Source organism: Alnus glutinosa, chromosome 5 (genome assembly GCF_958979055.1).
Source record: "Alnus glutinosa chromosome 5, dhAlnGlut1.1, whole genome shotgun sequence".
NCBI classification, from domain to species: domain Eukaryota; kingdom Viridiplantae; phylum Streptophyta; class Magnoliopsida; order Fagales; family Betulaceae; genus Alnus; species Alnus glutinosa.
The window spans coordinates 7,907,392-7,922,973 of NC_084890.1; the positions used below are offsets into that span (position 1 = coordinate 7,907,392).

The 15,582-nt window shown below is 36.2% G+C and overlaps 2 protein-coding genes across 3 annotated transcripts; both read left to right on the top strand.

Moving 5' to 3' along the window:
* Window positions 1–1,540: 1,540 nt before the first annotated feature.
* LOC133867657 (putative nuclear RNA export factor SDE5) lies at window positions 1,541–9,402 on the top strand. 2 transcript variants are annotated; one of them, XM_062304410.1, is made up of 12 exons: window positions 1,541–1,804; window positions 2,782–3,690; window positions 3,796–3,821; window positions 4,658–4,735; window positions 5,816–5,889; window positions 5,970–6,202; window positions 6,875–6,957; window positions 7,041–7,097; window positions 7,376–7,443; window positions 7,616–7,722; window positions 7,806–7,876; window positions 8,867–9,402. In XM_062304410.1, the coding sequence occupies exons 2-12, from the start codon at window positions 2,793–2,795 to the stop codon at window positions 8,981–8,983; spliced, it is 1,812 nt and encodes a 603-aa protein (XP_062160394.1). In that variant the 5' UTR covers window positions 1,541–1,804; window positions 2,782–2,792; the 3' UTR covers window positions 8,984–9,402. The 2 variants fall into 2 exon arrangements, with proteins under 2 accessions (XP_062160394.1, XP_062160395.1); XM_062304411.1 differs by lacking the exon at window positions 1,541–1,804 and adding an exon at window positions 1,949–1,967.
* Window positions 9,403–11,185: 1,783 nt separating this feature from the next.
* LOC133868390 (monothiol glutaredoxin-S17) lies at window positions 11,186–15,029 on the top strand. The gene is made up of 3 exons (XM_062305277.1): window positions 11,186–11,495; window positions 11,617–11,691; window positions 13,578–15,029. Exons 1-3 carry the CDS (start codon window positions 11,325–11,327, stop codon window positions 14,808–14,810), a joined length of 1,479 nt encoding a protein of 492 aa, XP_062161261.1. The 5' UTR covers window positions 11,186–11,324; the 3' UTR covers window positions 14,811–15,029.
* Window positions 15,030–15,582: the final 553 nt, after the last annotated feature.

A 15,582-nucleotide genomic window follows, 5' to 3' on the forward strand; every position in this document is an offset into this window, starting at 1 on the left:
AAAAACTCATGAAAATAGAGACGAAAATGCCCTCTTCAGGGCCACCTGCTGCGACGTCAATGGTGATTGCTATGGCGACCACGTCACCTCGGCGACCCCTTCCCCGGCTAGCCGGCCGGAATTTAGCCTTTTTGGCCGGGGAAAGGACAGGCCGGGATCCGGCCGATCTAGCCTGGGAATGACCAAATCCCGGCCAGCCTGTCGAAATCATGTCATTCTGGCTGTCATTTTGGCTGGGGAAAGGCCAGATCCTAGCCAGCCGGTCGGAATCTGGCCATTCTGGCCGGTGAATGGCCAGATCCCGGCATGCCGGCCGGAATCCCGTCGTTTGGTCGGGGAACAGCCAAATCCCGGCTAGCCGGCCAGAATCCAGCTGTTTTTGGAATTTTTATGGTGAAGGACATTTTCGTCTCTATATTCATGAGTTTTTTTGAATTCCTTTAAAATTTATTTTGCATTTATTTCATGTTGATAGCTGGCACAATATGAGCAGTTAAATCCAAAGAAGGGCTGAGATTTCACAATTTGAGATCTCAAATTGTCAAAGGAAATTTGAGAGATTCCGATCTGGCTATCAGACCCCTATCATCTCCTTGCCTAATTTTAGAGGGTGAGAAAAAAAAGTTGAGATCCCCTACGAGTCCAAGGCGACCACATCCAAAGAGGTGGCCACCATCGCCTCATCCTTGGAATTGCACCCCAATCTCACCCAAATTAATATCTTATTAAAATTGAGGTAATGCTATAAATTACATTTTTATTACATTATTATTTTATTATGCTAACGTGATAGTGTTAATTTGTCATTTGATTTGATTTGATTTTTTTTTTTTAATTTTATTTTAATAAGAACTTATTCAAAGGTTGGTTAACACTTCAATGTAACTTAATAAAATGACGATAAAATAAAAATGTAGTATGCGGCATTACTCTTTAAAATTAGGCCTTTTAACTGTGATCACCCTTTTTCCCTCACAGTTCACGCAAAGAAACTTATTACATTGTGGAGAGTAATATTAAAAGAAAGACTCATGTCTTCTTTAAGTCTTCTCAAAATTGCTGTGGTTCAAGAACTCCCTGTTTGGCCGGATTTGTGTTGGTTTTTTCTACCGTGTGTTTATTCTTCTCTTGTATTTCTTAGTTTTCTTCAAAGTCTGCCTATGATTTTTGCAGATATTATGGGTCTGTTTTTTAGGGCTTGTATACTCGAATCAACCCTCTCTTTTTAGTAGTGGAGCGTTTATTGTGAGAGGGTGGCTCAATTGCCAGTTCTTGTAATATTTGTGTAGTTGTAGGCTGCACTCAAGTCAGTTTTTTCTGACTTAATGTGTAGGATGGTTGTATTTCTACTCACTGTGATTTGGCTTTTACTAAGAATGAATATTTGGAGTTCCGTTCTCCGTGAAAAAAAAAAAAAAATTGCTGTAAATTTTAAAATAACCATTAAATATGCGATAAATTATGATATTTTAAAATCTACCTCAATTTTAAAACGACTTTGAGGGGCAAAATTATTCTATCCCTCAGTTAGTTCCCTCCTGTTCATTTAGCATTAGTCGACTTGGAGAAGAAGTAGAAAGCAAGACTTAGAGAAGAAGTAGCGTGCGAGAGAAGAGTCGTCAAAATCTGACTGTGCCAGCTAGAGGCGCCAAAAGCATCTCCCTCTGATTTTTTTGTTTGTTTGTTTGTGTATTTTATTATTTTCCCTGTTTCGTTCCAGACGAAAAAACCCACTCATTTTCCCCCTTTAAATATCGCAAACTTTAATGCCCCCTTCACATTTCTTCAAACGCTCTCAGTTCCAGTAAGTGCCTTCAACTCTCTCTCATTTCGCTGAGCTCTGATTGTGAGTTTTGAATTTTGATTATATAAGAAACACTTGCGGGTTTTAGTATTAAAAGCAAAAAGAATTTTGAAATTCATTAAGGAAGCTCCGATTGCAATACATTGTTGTGCAACCAAACGCGGTAAGCGTTTATCATTTGGATCGTAATTTGATTCGATTCCGATAAGAATGTCGATCGATAGGTTGATTGATTCGCTCTTACGTTGATCTTATTGCTGGTTTTAGCTGCATTCTAATTCTGATTGTACCGTGGCTATTGGTGAGGTGGTTTGGTTTTGAATCGGTTTGGTTTCTATTTTGTTTGTTTGATTCGTTTGGTGAAACTCTGTCATATATGAAGAAATATATTTGATATTCAATTTTTTTTTTTTTAATTGTTGTTCTCTTTCTCTTCAGTTGTTCTTGCTGAACAATTTGATTGTTTGCTGGTAAAATTTATTTGCTCGATGCTTGATTATTCAAATGAGGCGCGATAAGCGATGATATGTGATTTTGAAAGCTTTCCTTCTCGGTGTTTTTAATTCTGATTAGTTACATTGTTGTTATGCTTTTGCTGTTTTGCACAATTTTGATGGCTTTTGTTCTGTTTATTACCTAGAATTCTTTCTTTTTGATAATATTCCATTATTTGAAAAAAAAAAAAAGAGATTATTGTTTTTGTGAAAATTTTGGTGTTGAAGATTATATAAAACTTTCTTAAGGTGCCTCTCATATTATCCCTGTTTATTTCTCACTTGTTTACAATGAAAGGTGTATTTGTATATCAAAGTTAGAGGTCAACATCTTGTCTTTATTTTTAGGTAGTTAGCTTTGCGTTAAGTTAATTTTCTAGTAAGAGCTACTTTTTTTTTTTTCAAACCTCTCAACAATTTTTATCGGCTTTGAATTGTATAATGTTGATTAAATTGTTTCTGTGCATCTTTTTGTGCTGTGAGGTTTACCTGGAATGGAAGCATCTGGCTCGAATGTACCAAAGTGTGACGATGAAGAGAAAGCATTGAAGGGTTTGCTCGATGCATTTAGTTCTACATTTTCTCTTGATGAAATAGCTTCTGCTTATTGCAAGGCAGGCCGTAATGCAGATTTGGCTGCTGAGGTTCTGTTTGACATACAGGGTAGTACCTCTACATCTGCTACTTATGCCTCTAATGGTGAGGCAAAGGGTGAAGAATCTTTGGAATTTTCCTCTGGTAACTTTTCTGAGAAGTTGGGTCAAGCAAGTGGAAATTCTAGAGCTTCAAAGCCGAAAAGCCGATCAGTTTCCGGAGGAACTGTTTCAAGCATTATCGGTAAAGATTATATCAGGTCCACCCCATCAGCAAATGGGTCTTATAAGGTGAGCAAACCAATCAAAAAGGTCTGGAGATTGGTACAGATGTCTGAGCTTTCAGAAGTTGAAGCTAAGTCAGGATCTCCGAAGGATGATCCAAGGCACCAGGACATTGAAGATTTGTCTGCTGAGGTTCTGTTTGACATGCAGGGTAGTACCTCTACATCTGTTACTTATGCATCGAATGGTGAGGCAAAGGGTGAAGAATCTTCGGAATCTTCCTTCGGTAACTTTTCTGAGAAGTTGGTTCAAGCAAGTGGAAATTCTAGAGCTTCAAAGCCAAAAAGTTCTTCAGCCATTCTCGGTAAAGATTATATGGACCCATCAACACAAGGGTCTTGCAAGGTAAGCAAACCAATCTTGAGAGTGGTACCAATGTCTAAGCCTTCGGAAGTTGAAGCTCAGTCCAGTTCTCCGAAGAATGGTCCAATGCGCAAGGAAATGGTAGATTTTCTTTTCAGAATGCTTGGAGATGAGTTCAAGCTGGATAGGGATGTGATTCAACAAGTTCTTGGTAAACCATTACTTACATAAAATTATACTGATGTTAATTTGATAGATTGATGTTCATACTGTGTCCTTGTGTGGCCACTAATCAGGCTTCATATTCAATATGCAGATTATTGTGAATATGATATGCAAAAGGTATGCATTAAGAAATGTCCTGTTTCATATCCTGTTTATATTGTTTTCACTTAATAAATGTCCTTTTCTTTAGTAATAATTCCGATTCTATGATGCGATATCTCAAATGTTAGTTATTAGAGTGAACTTTATCTTGCTTCTGGAGGTCTTTATAAAGTTGGTTGACATTAATTTGCTGAGTCCATTTTCAATGAAAAATTGATGTTAAAATATGTCTTGTTTGACCTTTTACTTCTGTTGATACTATTCGCAATTTACAGATAGTTGAACTGAACAGACTAGTTAAACCAGATGATCTCTATGGTAACCCATTCAGCCAGAGGCCTGAAAAACCTATGCTCCAAAAGCCATAAAGTTTATACCTTTCAATGAGGAATTTTTTATAATATACTTGTAAGCCTTCTATACAGACAGAGACCCAGGCCATAGATGATCTTTATGGATTCTCTGGCATGAATAAACAAGAGAGACTAGTAATTTAATGACACAAAAGACGGGGCTTGTTAAGAATGGGACAGGTATCCCTTTAAGAAGAGCTATTACTTGTGACTCAATGTCAAATGAAAAGAGTGCTTTAAGAAAATCTCTCTGCACTACTTATCAAAAAAAAGAAGAAAATCTCTCTGCACTAAAAGCAATATGTTATATATCCTTGACAGACATCTATTTACCTTTTGAAGTGAATATAGGTAGTCAGTATATTTTTAGAGGAAAATAAACATAGTTTCTTTAATACTGTATATGTCATTTTCTTATCTGCATGTCTTTGTTATTGTATTTTTAAGATAAAAAAACATCTCAAAGCTACAATTTCTTTTTTCCCTCCAACCATTCAGAGCATGGACAAACTACTCGATCTAGCAGGGATGACTTTAGACAAAGGGAACAATTTTGTTGGTGAATCTACCGAAAAGGTTAGTATGATTACCAATTATTTTAGATCCCAGAGGCCATTAAGTGTATATATGCTTCCTTTTTTCATTTAGAAAGTGCTAGAATGCTTTAATGATCAAATATAATCTTTTATACTGTTATGTAACTAAGCTTATGAATTCAGAGGCATGAGATGTTTATATGAGGTGATCTGACATTTCATGAAAACGAAACAGTCTTAAATCAACTTGATTTTGCACTTTCTGTAATTTGCCAGTGGAACATTATTTTCAGCGTGATTAATATTTAGCATTTTATTTTTGATTTATGCATTCACTGTGATTATTTACTTGGCACAGATTGGAAATTCTTCATATTTTCTCATTGCATTGATCCTGTATTGTAAATGGTTCTTTCCTCTCCATATCATCCCGGACAACGAGAGAAAAGATGATAATTATTATATTTATATCAAATAATGGATTTCTGCATGTGAATAGGAAGAACCAATAACTACTTTCCAATATAAATTGGAAGTTTTCCTTAAGTGAAATTTGTCTTCTGTAAACCTTTGGTCGGACATCAAGTAGCTATGACTTTGGTTGGAATATATAGCTTTATAATTTGGCTAGATGAGATATCGGTTGGGTTATGCGGTGGAGGCTATTTATCTCCTTCATTGTTTGAGGATCAGTGGAAAGAGACATTCAGTCCTTCTTTGGGGAGCATGTGTTCATTTTCTGATATTCTATGTAATTGTAAAGATGGCAACATCTACATTCATTGAGCATGAGTTTGTAAGAAAAATTGTGGTGTCATCAACTGCCAGGTTGCTTTTTATTTTTTTTTGAATTGTTGGTGTCATTAGGTGAACATTTTGTCTGCCCTAGTTGTTGCAAGGACTGTTTTGATGATTTATCCTGTAAAAGATGCATTTCCTTCTTTTTCTTTGTATACAATTAGTCTACCCTTACCCATGGGTTTTCTCCCAGGTGGAGTGTGGGTCGATAGGTCTTAAATTCAGATGTTTGCCTTCATGTAAAATTATGTTTTGCATTTGCTATTTTGTCTTGGAAATGTTTGATAAATATATCTATTTCTTGTTTGAGTTCATCTTACAGTTTACAGATACGAGTCCAAAAGCTGAAGTACCTTCACATGAAAGAAAGATGCAATACATAAATCATCCTGGAAGGTTTTAGTGTTTCCTTTACATCAGCTAATTTGCACACTCTCTTTCTAGGTCTTTCTTAATCTCTATTTGCATTCATGCAGCAATGGAAATGGGGTAGAGCCATTTGTACAACTCAAAGAGAAAAATGATCTCCAGAAAGAAGTTTTGGTTGCCTTATTTAATGCTCCTGAGAGTCGTGATGAGTTTCCTAGAAGAAGAACAAAGGCAGTGAAGAGATCTGCAGCAGTTGAGCAAGTGGTGGATGGACTTCCAGTGGACTTTAACATAGATGAAAAGAAAACAGTGATGTACTTGCAGAAAGATAACGAGGATGGTATGTACTCCTCTATGTTTAGTTGTTGCTTCCTGTAGATTTTTATTTTGCATGAGCTCCGATTGGAAGATCCTTGCGGATTTATGGGATCTCTTGACTAATGCAAAAAAAATTATACGCTGGCTGATCCTTCTATATTAACAGAGGTGTCACTGACTAAAAAAAATGAAGGTTACACTAGGGTGTCATAGCTGGGGTTGCACAGCTTTTCCATGGTCTAGAATCACTACCTTGGAGATGAGGTGATTCATAAACTGACCTCCACTGTGGCCTTAGAGATTTAAATTTTTTTTTTAGCCTTTGTTGCTTCAGTTAGATCATATATCATATATACATTTGGTAAAGCAAGGTGCTCTTGTGCTAAATCATTTGTCATGTTGCTTCAAGAGTAATAGTCTAATTACTAGTTTTTATGTTTTTACTTGGGGAAAGTGGTGGCATCAATTTGTTAGGAGAAGTTGTGTATTGCTCTCAAGGTTTTGTTTACTGGCCCTTAAAACAGGTCTATTCCTGTCATATGTGTAGATAATTAATTTTGAGTAAATCTATATGTGGACACCTGTTATTATTTGTTTAGATGTTCCATGGTGTAGTTGGTCCTGCACTTTATGTTTATTTTGTCTTCTCCAATTCAATTTTCATTAGTTTTTTTAAGTTTGAAATGAATTGCAGATGAGGATGAAGGGGATGGCTATCAGGTTCTTCGTAGAGCTGTGAAGCAGTATTGGGGCACCATGAAAGAATATTATCAAGCGGTAGGTCACCCCTTATAATTTCCTTTTTTTGTGCTGTCAATCTATTTTTAGACACTATGAAGGATATTTTATTTCCTTGTCAGGCCGTTGATGCATTTGCTAAGAGGGATCACGTACGAGCAGCAAAACTTCTAGAACAGGTATGGTTCCCATCTTAACTATAGAGTATTGGTGGTTGGATGAGACTTGAAGCACTAGTGTTTGATTTGTCTTGGTTCATTGAGTCTCTTTTTGACTTAAAACAGTTGCAAATTGATCTAATTGCACACTGCTCTTCGTTGTGGCTCCTATTTAACCATTCTGTTACATGAAGATGTTTTTAGATTTCTGTCATGTATCTGAAATAAAAAATAAGAGTTCTAAACAGGTTCTCTTGTGGTTTAATGAATTTTTATTGTGAATGTTATGCAAATGACAGGCATATTTTTTTCACAAAAAGGCTCGTGAAGCAGATGAAGAATCTAATAGAATAATTTTAGAATCTGGGTGATTTCCTTTTCCTATTATCTTCTTCTTCTTCTTTTAATTTTTTTTTTTTTGATAAGTAAAATACAACTTTAAATGTAGGTAAAATTTAAATTATATATATAATTGTTCGGATGTTGGTTGTATAAAGGATTCATATGTTTGTGATTTTCTTTTGTTTGTTCATTTTCAGAAATGTAGAGGAACAAGATGAAATGTTGCTCGACTTGCATGACACTGGTGCCAAGGAGGCGGTACGTCTTCTGAAATGTCATCTATCTTCACTCTCGGGCATCCCATGTAAGTCATTGTTCTTGCATTCATAATTTGCTATTCAATTATTAGACAGTGAGTGAAATAATTTGCATCATCTTTCCCTTCAGCAATCAAGCACCTTAAGGTCATCATTGAGGCAAATGATCAAGATATTACCAAACGATCTTGTAGACAACTGGTAAGATTGGTAGATTGTTTTAATCTTAGTTGATCATAGTGAGATGGTGCTTCTCCAATTAATAACCTTAGGAGGCTAGTCTAATGATGTGTAGTTTTTAATCTAAGAAATTCAAGCGGCTGTTCAGAAATTATATCTGAATGGTTTTTATAGAATGGAATAGAATTGACATTTGAGAATGATGATTGATCTGTCTGGGCTAGAGTTTCCCTTTTTGTAATGATCCAAAGAAGCAATAGTCATATCTGCGCCATTAGTCCAAAAAGACTACTTAATTATAGAATCACTTATAATATCAACTCTCAACTAGTAAAGAATCAATGTGAGCCTTAACGCTCATGAATGCCTTTATAATCTATCTACTCCATGTTCTATGTGGGTTACTTATCTTCCCAATGTGAGATCGAAGTAGTACAATCTCTCCCCCTTAAATTCCCAACGTCTTCGTTAAGGCCACATTATGTAGTTTTCCAATACAACACTGCATACTAGGCTGTTTTGATACTATTTGTAATGATTCAGGAAAAACTCTACCCACATTTGCGCTATCACTCTAAAAAGACTAGTCAAGTTGGAATATTTCTAGAATCAATTATAAAGCATAGTCTCACATAATAAGAAACCAACGTGGGATTTAACATTCATGAGTGCCTTTATAATCTATCCACTCTATGTGGGTTATTACCTTTGGACAGGAGTGTTACACTCTACCTATAAAGCCCTTTCTTTCTTTTGTGTTTGATGCTAGGCTAGTCATAGTAAGTCCTCTTTCAAGCTAACTAAAATAAACATAAGCCTATCTTTTAATACAAGTCATATGATTTGTCTTGCATTTTTTCTTTTTTTGCAAAATAGTCATTCGAATTTTGTAAGCACTTTGAATTTTCCTTTTAGAAGAACTGTTGCTTATTGTTTGTTTATTTCATTTTTCTTATTCATGGCCTTGGTTCCTTCATTTTAAGATTTGCTAACTACATTCGGTTTGTCTAGGTTATGAAGCTATTGGAGAAGGAATCCATTAAGTGGACTGAAGAAGGAAATGCTGGAACAATCCTAATCCGCTTGGATAGTATCAACAGAAAACATTTGAGTTTTGTCAAAAAATAATGTGGATCATAGAGTCAAGTTGATATCTCTAAAACCCATCCACTGACACAAGGTAAAATTATCAATTATCGAATGGAGAACCACCATAAGCAATATAAAGGTCAAATAAATAAATAAAAATGGTACGGTTTGAAGGCTTTAGAAGTTTGTTGCTGTCTAGTTCTTTGTAGGTCATAATTTGTATCAAAACTTTGCATATTTTTTGGCTTCCTATTGTATTTAAACTGAATGAGTTGAATTTGAAGAAGCAAAGGAATTGAACAACCGATGCATAACTGAGTGCATACATTCTTTAGAAAACTTATGAAGGGTCAAGCATGAAAGTGGAAGGGAAGTAAACAATGTGGAGTAGAAGTTTTGAAATGTGATGACTTTGTTTCATTGTGGTTTATAGCCTATTTTTCTTTGGATTTTTAGTATATCATTTCGTTTTTCTGCTTTTCTTTATATTTTTACATTACTAATTTTTAATTATCATATTATAAATCAAGGGAATAGTGAAGTTGCAAATATATATTTAGGGTGAAATCAGAATTCTTCTCTATTTTTTTCAAAAACAAATTATATTTTATTCGATTTTTTTAAATTTTATCTCACAAAGTCAAACCTCGAAATTCGCACAATGAATTAAAATTAAATTCGGGTTTCAAAAAATTCAATTCCCAAAACAGTTTAATGTTTTATGTATTCATACACTGTAGCAGTTGAATTTGTTTGAATGAGGAATCTAATGCTTGTTGAATGCAATAAATAGTGTTATAATCTGTGGTGCAGCCGGCTTACAACATGATCTCTAGTTGATAATTCGACGGTTTTTCTCCAAACTGGATCGGAAAAAAATTCTTTCAACCCAGTCTATTAAATTGATAATGTCCGTAACAATTAAAAATGCATGTGAAAATTATATGCGGATTGAAAGAATTTCCTTCCGTCCAATTTGGATGAAAACTTGATCCTTTATAATTCTTCGTTGACGACCATTTGGCGTGTGAATTTGTCGCAAGTTAATACCCTTTCTTCTTCGTGAACAAACTTCGACTTTTTCAAGTCCTTCCAAGTTTCAGCTATTATTGAGCGAGTACTTTTGACCTTTTGGATTAAGGAATCCTTCTCCTTTCACGTTCAACATGAGCTCTACAAGGCAGTCGGCAAAACAAACTCTTCAGTCTTCACCATGTACGAAACAATTCGTATGAAACATAGACATGTAGGCGACGTGAGGCATCCAGGTTTCGTGTTTGTCTGTTTGACATCATAAACGGTAGTAATATTTATGAACAAATCAAACGGTAGTAAAGGCAAGCAATCCGCCGTTTTTCCAGCCAAGATGTGGAAATGTCGTTTAGCCGTTTTATGGAAAACGTTTCCGACCGGAAAATTCATATTGCCAGCTCTAAAATTTTGAGAAATGCTACTTCCACCCCCACGAAAGCCGTTTTATGTTAGAGAGAGTGAGAGTGAAATTATGTGCATCATTTACTCCTAAATTTTATGCAACTAATGTAAATAGAGTCAGATAAATGCTAAAAGTTATATTTTTTTATTTCAAAATTATCTTATAATGTGAGAATTACATGTGGCTGTGTCAATCGAGCGTTGGTCCAAGAACTGGCTCTTACATTGAGCAATGCTATATACTACATAAACATCTCATAAATATTACATAATATTGATGTGGTAAGGTCTAGTGGTCATTGATTTATTTATTTATTTTTATTTTTTATTTTTTAACAAGGGCCGACTCAAATATTATTTGACCTTGCTACATTAGCTTTCTTTGTAAAATATTTGACATATTATTTAGCGTACTTCTCTTATATTATATCACCAACACAGCTCTATATAGATATTCTTAAATTTCAACAATTATTTTTAAATTAAATAATTAAGATTTTATTGTATCAGTGTTTATTATATTTTTAAAATATGATACAATGAAATAAATAATTCCCAAATGATAAACGTTATGTTATAGCAGAAGAGATAAACCGATAAAATATAACAAAATTCTCAATCATTTAACTTAAAAATGATGATTTCAAAAAAAAAAAAAAAAAAAAAAAAAACTGAAAAATGATAATAATACTTAAAAAGATCTGCATAGCCAGCACGTATGAAATGTTAGACACGTGTATGCGGGACCCAGAAGAAGAGGCATGAATATATGGTAACCGATGCTTATAACTAGTGTCACAAGGCCTCCATAATTTCTCTTCTTTAGATAAAAAGTGGAACATACGCTAGCGCTGTATCTTGTTGCTAGGGTTTTGGCCTTTTGGGACAGCTAAAGTCTCTCTCTCTCTCTCTCTCTCTCGGCTTAATTTCGGGATATTTGGGACGAATGGGTGGGTCAGTGAAGGACGTGCAGTCAAAGGCGGAGCTGGATAGCTTGCTGGGGGGTGGCGCACCGGTGGTCCTACACTTCTGGGCGTCGTGGTGCGAAGCTTCAAAGCACATGGACCAGGTCTTCTCCCACCTCTCCACCGATTTTCCTCACGCCCACTTCCTCCGGGTCCGCTTCTTTCTTTCACTTGGCTTTCAATATGTTTCTCTGTGATATTTCTAGTCGTTCATTCGTTTCCTATTGTTCTCTTTTTTCTTCTGGTCTGAGTTTTTGGGCAAAAATGTTATAGGTTGAAGCTGAAGAGCAACCTGAGATATCCGAGGCTTATTCGATTTCTGCGGTGCCTTACTTCGTTCTCTTCAAGGTCTGTTTAATGGGTTCTTCCATTTTTTTTTGTATAGGTATGCGTTGTGGTCATCTCTCCTGAATCTTTGCAACTACCGTTTGTGAGAGAGCTCTTTTCTGTGATAGTTATTGGTTGGTACTTGGTACTACTGTATTGGTGTATATTCATAAGTTGGTTGGCATTTGTCGATATATAGTGTTTGTATTCCAATAGCAGGAACAAATTTTTAAGGGAAAAGTACCCCCGTCTCCCTTAAACTACCACCCCGATTGGGGATTTCCCAAAACGAGGAAAAACCTATGAATGGCTGGCAACTCAAGGATGTCAAAATTATTGGCTCGGATAAAGGTATGCTGGCTGGAATGCTGCTATTACTCTTCCATCCCTCCCCCTCTTAGTTTTGAGTAGGTGTATTGTAGGTGCTAGGCATTGATAAATCGATGGAAGGGACAAATTGCCATGGTCAGCTTAATGGTTTGTACACGGATGAAGCAGTGAGTTGCCATAAATGTGTGACAATTCCCTCTCTCTCTCTCTCTCTCTCTGTGTATTACATCAATGCGTGAGCAGAAAGAAAAAGTTAATAATGGGTGTGGTTTTCAAACTACCTTTTTTTTCAAATTTATAGGGTATTTTTTTCTTACTGAAAAATTGTTATGGTCATTTTTGTCTTTTGGCTGACATTGGGGGACACTAACAATTTTTGGTTGTTTAGGGAGGACATTGTCAATAGGGTGATAGTTTGAAGGGGTTTGTGTACTTTTTTCAATTGTTAAATTTAATGATAAATGCGGAAAAGTAAGCACATCTGCATAATTTGAGTGCGATACAACTTTTAGCTTGTTAACATCGTCCAAAAGGGGAGAGAGGAGGGAGGGAGAGTATATGATGCTACTAGCAGTTTTATAGGTTTTAGATGAGTTGGAAAAGAGATGATTTCCAAAGGCGATATTGGATACTTGAAGTTTTGTGTCACCTCACAGTTGGTTTGAGTGAATACCCACAACAGCATCATCCGAGGAAGAGGAAATTTAGGGTTATGACATGAGCTTGGCTGTAATATTGGATATTATAGAAGTTTAATGTCATTATACATTCAAAGTTTTATGTTACCTCATTGTTAATTTGAGTGAATACCCATGATAAGATGTCATCATCTGACGAAGAGGTAATTTCGATTATGACATGACCTTGGCATTTATATTAGATATTATAGAAGTTTCATGTCATTCCTTTTGTTGATTGACTCCTGTTACAAATGGAGTTTTATGAGATTTGGGAGGAGATTTTAGAAAGTGAGATGTTGCGATACAATGCAGAACTGATGTTCTAAAGGAGTTTTATGAGAGGTTTGGGTACTACTACTCAGTTGCTTACGGCAGCTGATTTGCAATTCTCAGGGAATGCTGGAACTGACCATGAAAACTAAATGTTTCTGCTGTAACGTAAGTGGCATGCTATTGTAAAATTTCATAACTATTCCATGTCATTTAAATAATGGCCAGATTTTTCTGATGAAGGTTCTCCTCGTCTTGCAATTAAAGTACAATTGAACTTTTCAAATTTATAGCACGTCCAAAAATGCCCCCCACCGCTCTTTGATTTGTATTGAACTCTTTCATATTGCCTTTCCTGTTTAGTTTTTTTTCTATTGTTTCTTGTTCTTTTTATTTTTGGGAAGGGGTGTTATGTGAAGGATCTGCTCTTAATTTGTACTAGATACTCAAACTTGGAAATGATTTAGGAATCTAAGGTTTGATACTCCACTGTTTGTAACAACCCCATTTTTTTAAAGTATTATTAGAAATCACTGCATCTAAATCCTGGGCCAATCTTTCCCTCCGTCGAATACTATTCTCAGGGGTTAATCTCTGTTAATTATTGAAAATCACTTTCTTTTTCAGGATGGTAAGACTGTTGATACATTGGAGGGTGCAGATCCATCTAGTTTGGCCAATAAAGTTGCTAAAGTTGCTGGTTCAGTTAACCCAGGAGAACCTGCTGCTCCTGCCAGCCTTGGGATGGCTGCAGGATCTACCATTCTTGAAACAGTCAAAGAGCTTGCTAAAGAAAATGGCTCTTCCAAAGTGGAAAACCAAGTGAAACCTGGCCTTAGTGATGCATTGAAAAAGCGACTGCAGCAGCTGATTGAGTCTCACCCAATTATGCTATTCATGAAAGGAAACCCTGGAGAGCCAAAGTGTGGGTTTAGCCAAAAAGTTGTTGACATTTTGAACAAGGAAAAAGTTAAATTTGGAAGCTTTGATATCCTAGCTGACAACGAGGTTCGTGAAGGGTTGAAAAAAATTTCTAACTGGCCAACATATCCACAGGTCTATTGCAAAGGAGATCTTCTTGGTGGGTGTGATATAGTTATTGCAATGCACGAGAGTGGTGAATTACAAGAAATTTTCAGGGATCACGGGATTGACACAAATGGTTCTAATGAGAAAAAAGTGGGCGAACCTGGAACTGGAAAGGGTGGCATCGTTGAATCCTCTGGTCTAAGTTCTACCTTATCCTCTAAAATTGAAAGCCTTATCAATTCAAGCCCAGTTATGCTGTTTATGAAGGGAAACCCAGATGAACCCAAGTGTGGTTTCAGCCGTAAGGTAGTTGAAATCCTTGGAACGGAAAAGGTGGATTTTGAGAGTTTTGACATTCTTTCTGATGAAGAAGTCCGTCAAGGGCTCAAAGTTTATTCGAACTGGTCTAGTTACCCTCAACTATATATTAAGGGTGAACTTGTTGGCGGATCAGACATTGTGCTGGAAATGCAGAAAAGTGGGGAACTGAAGAAGGTTTTAGCTGAGAAAGGTGTGGTTCAGAAGGAGACTCTTGAAGATCGGTTGCAGAAGTTGATCAGTTCTTCATCAGTGATGCTCTTCATAAAGGGTACCCCAGATGCTCCCAGATGTGGTTTCAGCTCCAAAGTTGTAAATGCCCTGCGCGAGGAGGGTGTAAGTTTTGGGTCCTTTGATATATTAGCTGATGAGGAAGTGAGGCAGGGGCTGAAGGCCTTCTCAAACTGGCCGACTTTTCCTCAGCTTTATTATAAAGGTGAGCTAATAGGAGGCTGTGACATAGTACTGGAGCTGCGAAACAACGGAGAGCTGAAATCTACCCTATCTGAGTAGGATTTGGTGCGATTTTATCAAATAATGCGTGATATCCAATTGACCCCAATTTCCACCAACGTCAGAAGCGTGTCTGTTGACACACCATACTTGTTTTGAAAGTTTGCTTTTTATATACGTTCTGATACTCGTGAAATGGGTTTTGGGTATAATACTTGATGTCTGCAAAACTCAGCATTATTTGTTACATATTATGAAGATTTAGAGTTGTCTGCTTTCTTTCCTACCTTCAGAGGGGAACCACCAAGTATTCACGTAAATGTTATATCTTGTAATTAGCCTGGCAGGATTTACATGCGTTAATTTACTTGCTTGATTAATTTACAATCGAGGATTGAATGCATAAATTGCATGTTCATTAAGGTATTAAAAAGAGAGAATTCTTGGATTGGAAATTTTCTTCTTGCTTTTCCTGCTCGTTCAGGCTCCAAAGTCTTGATGGGCCAGTTTCTGAGCCTCGTGAGAAAACGATTCATGGGACACAATTTTTCCTATAAACCCCAACGCAATACAATCTTTCAGAAGTAATACTCAAGATGTCCCACAACGGACAGAAAAAACTTTCCTCTAAAATGAAGGAATAAGATCCTCTTCATTTCATGGTCCAGATTAAATTTTACAGTAGGTTCATAATCCTAAAATAAGAGGCCATCCACTGATTTAAATCCTCCCAGTTCTTGCAGACCTAAGGAATATGGCATCTATTACACAAACTGCGCCATAAACTCTCAGAGAATGAGCAACAAAGAAAAAGCTGATCAATATTCTCCTC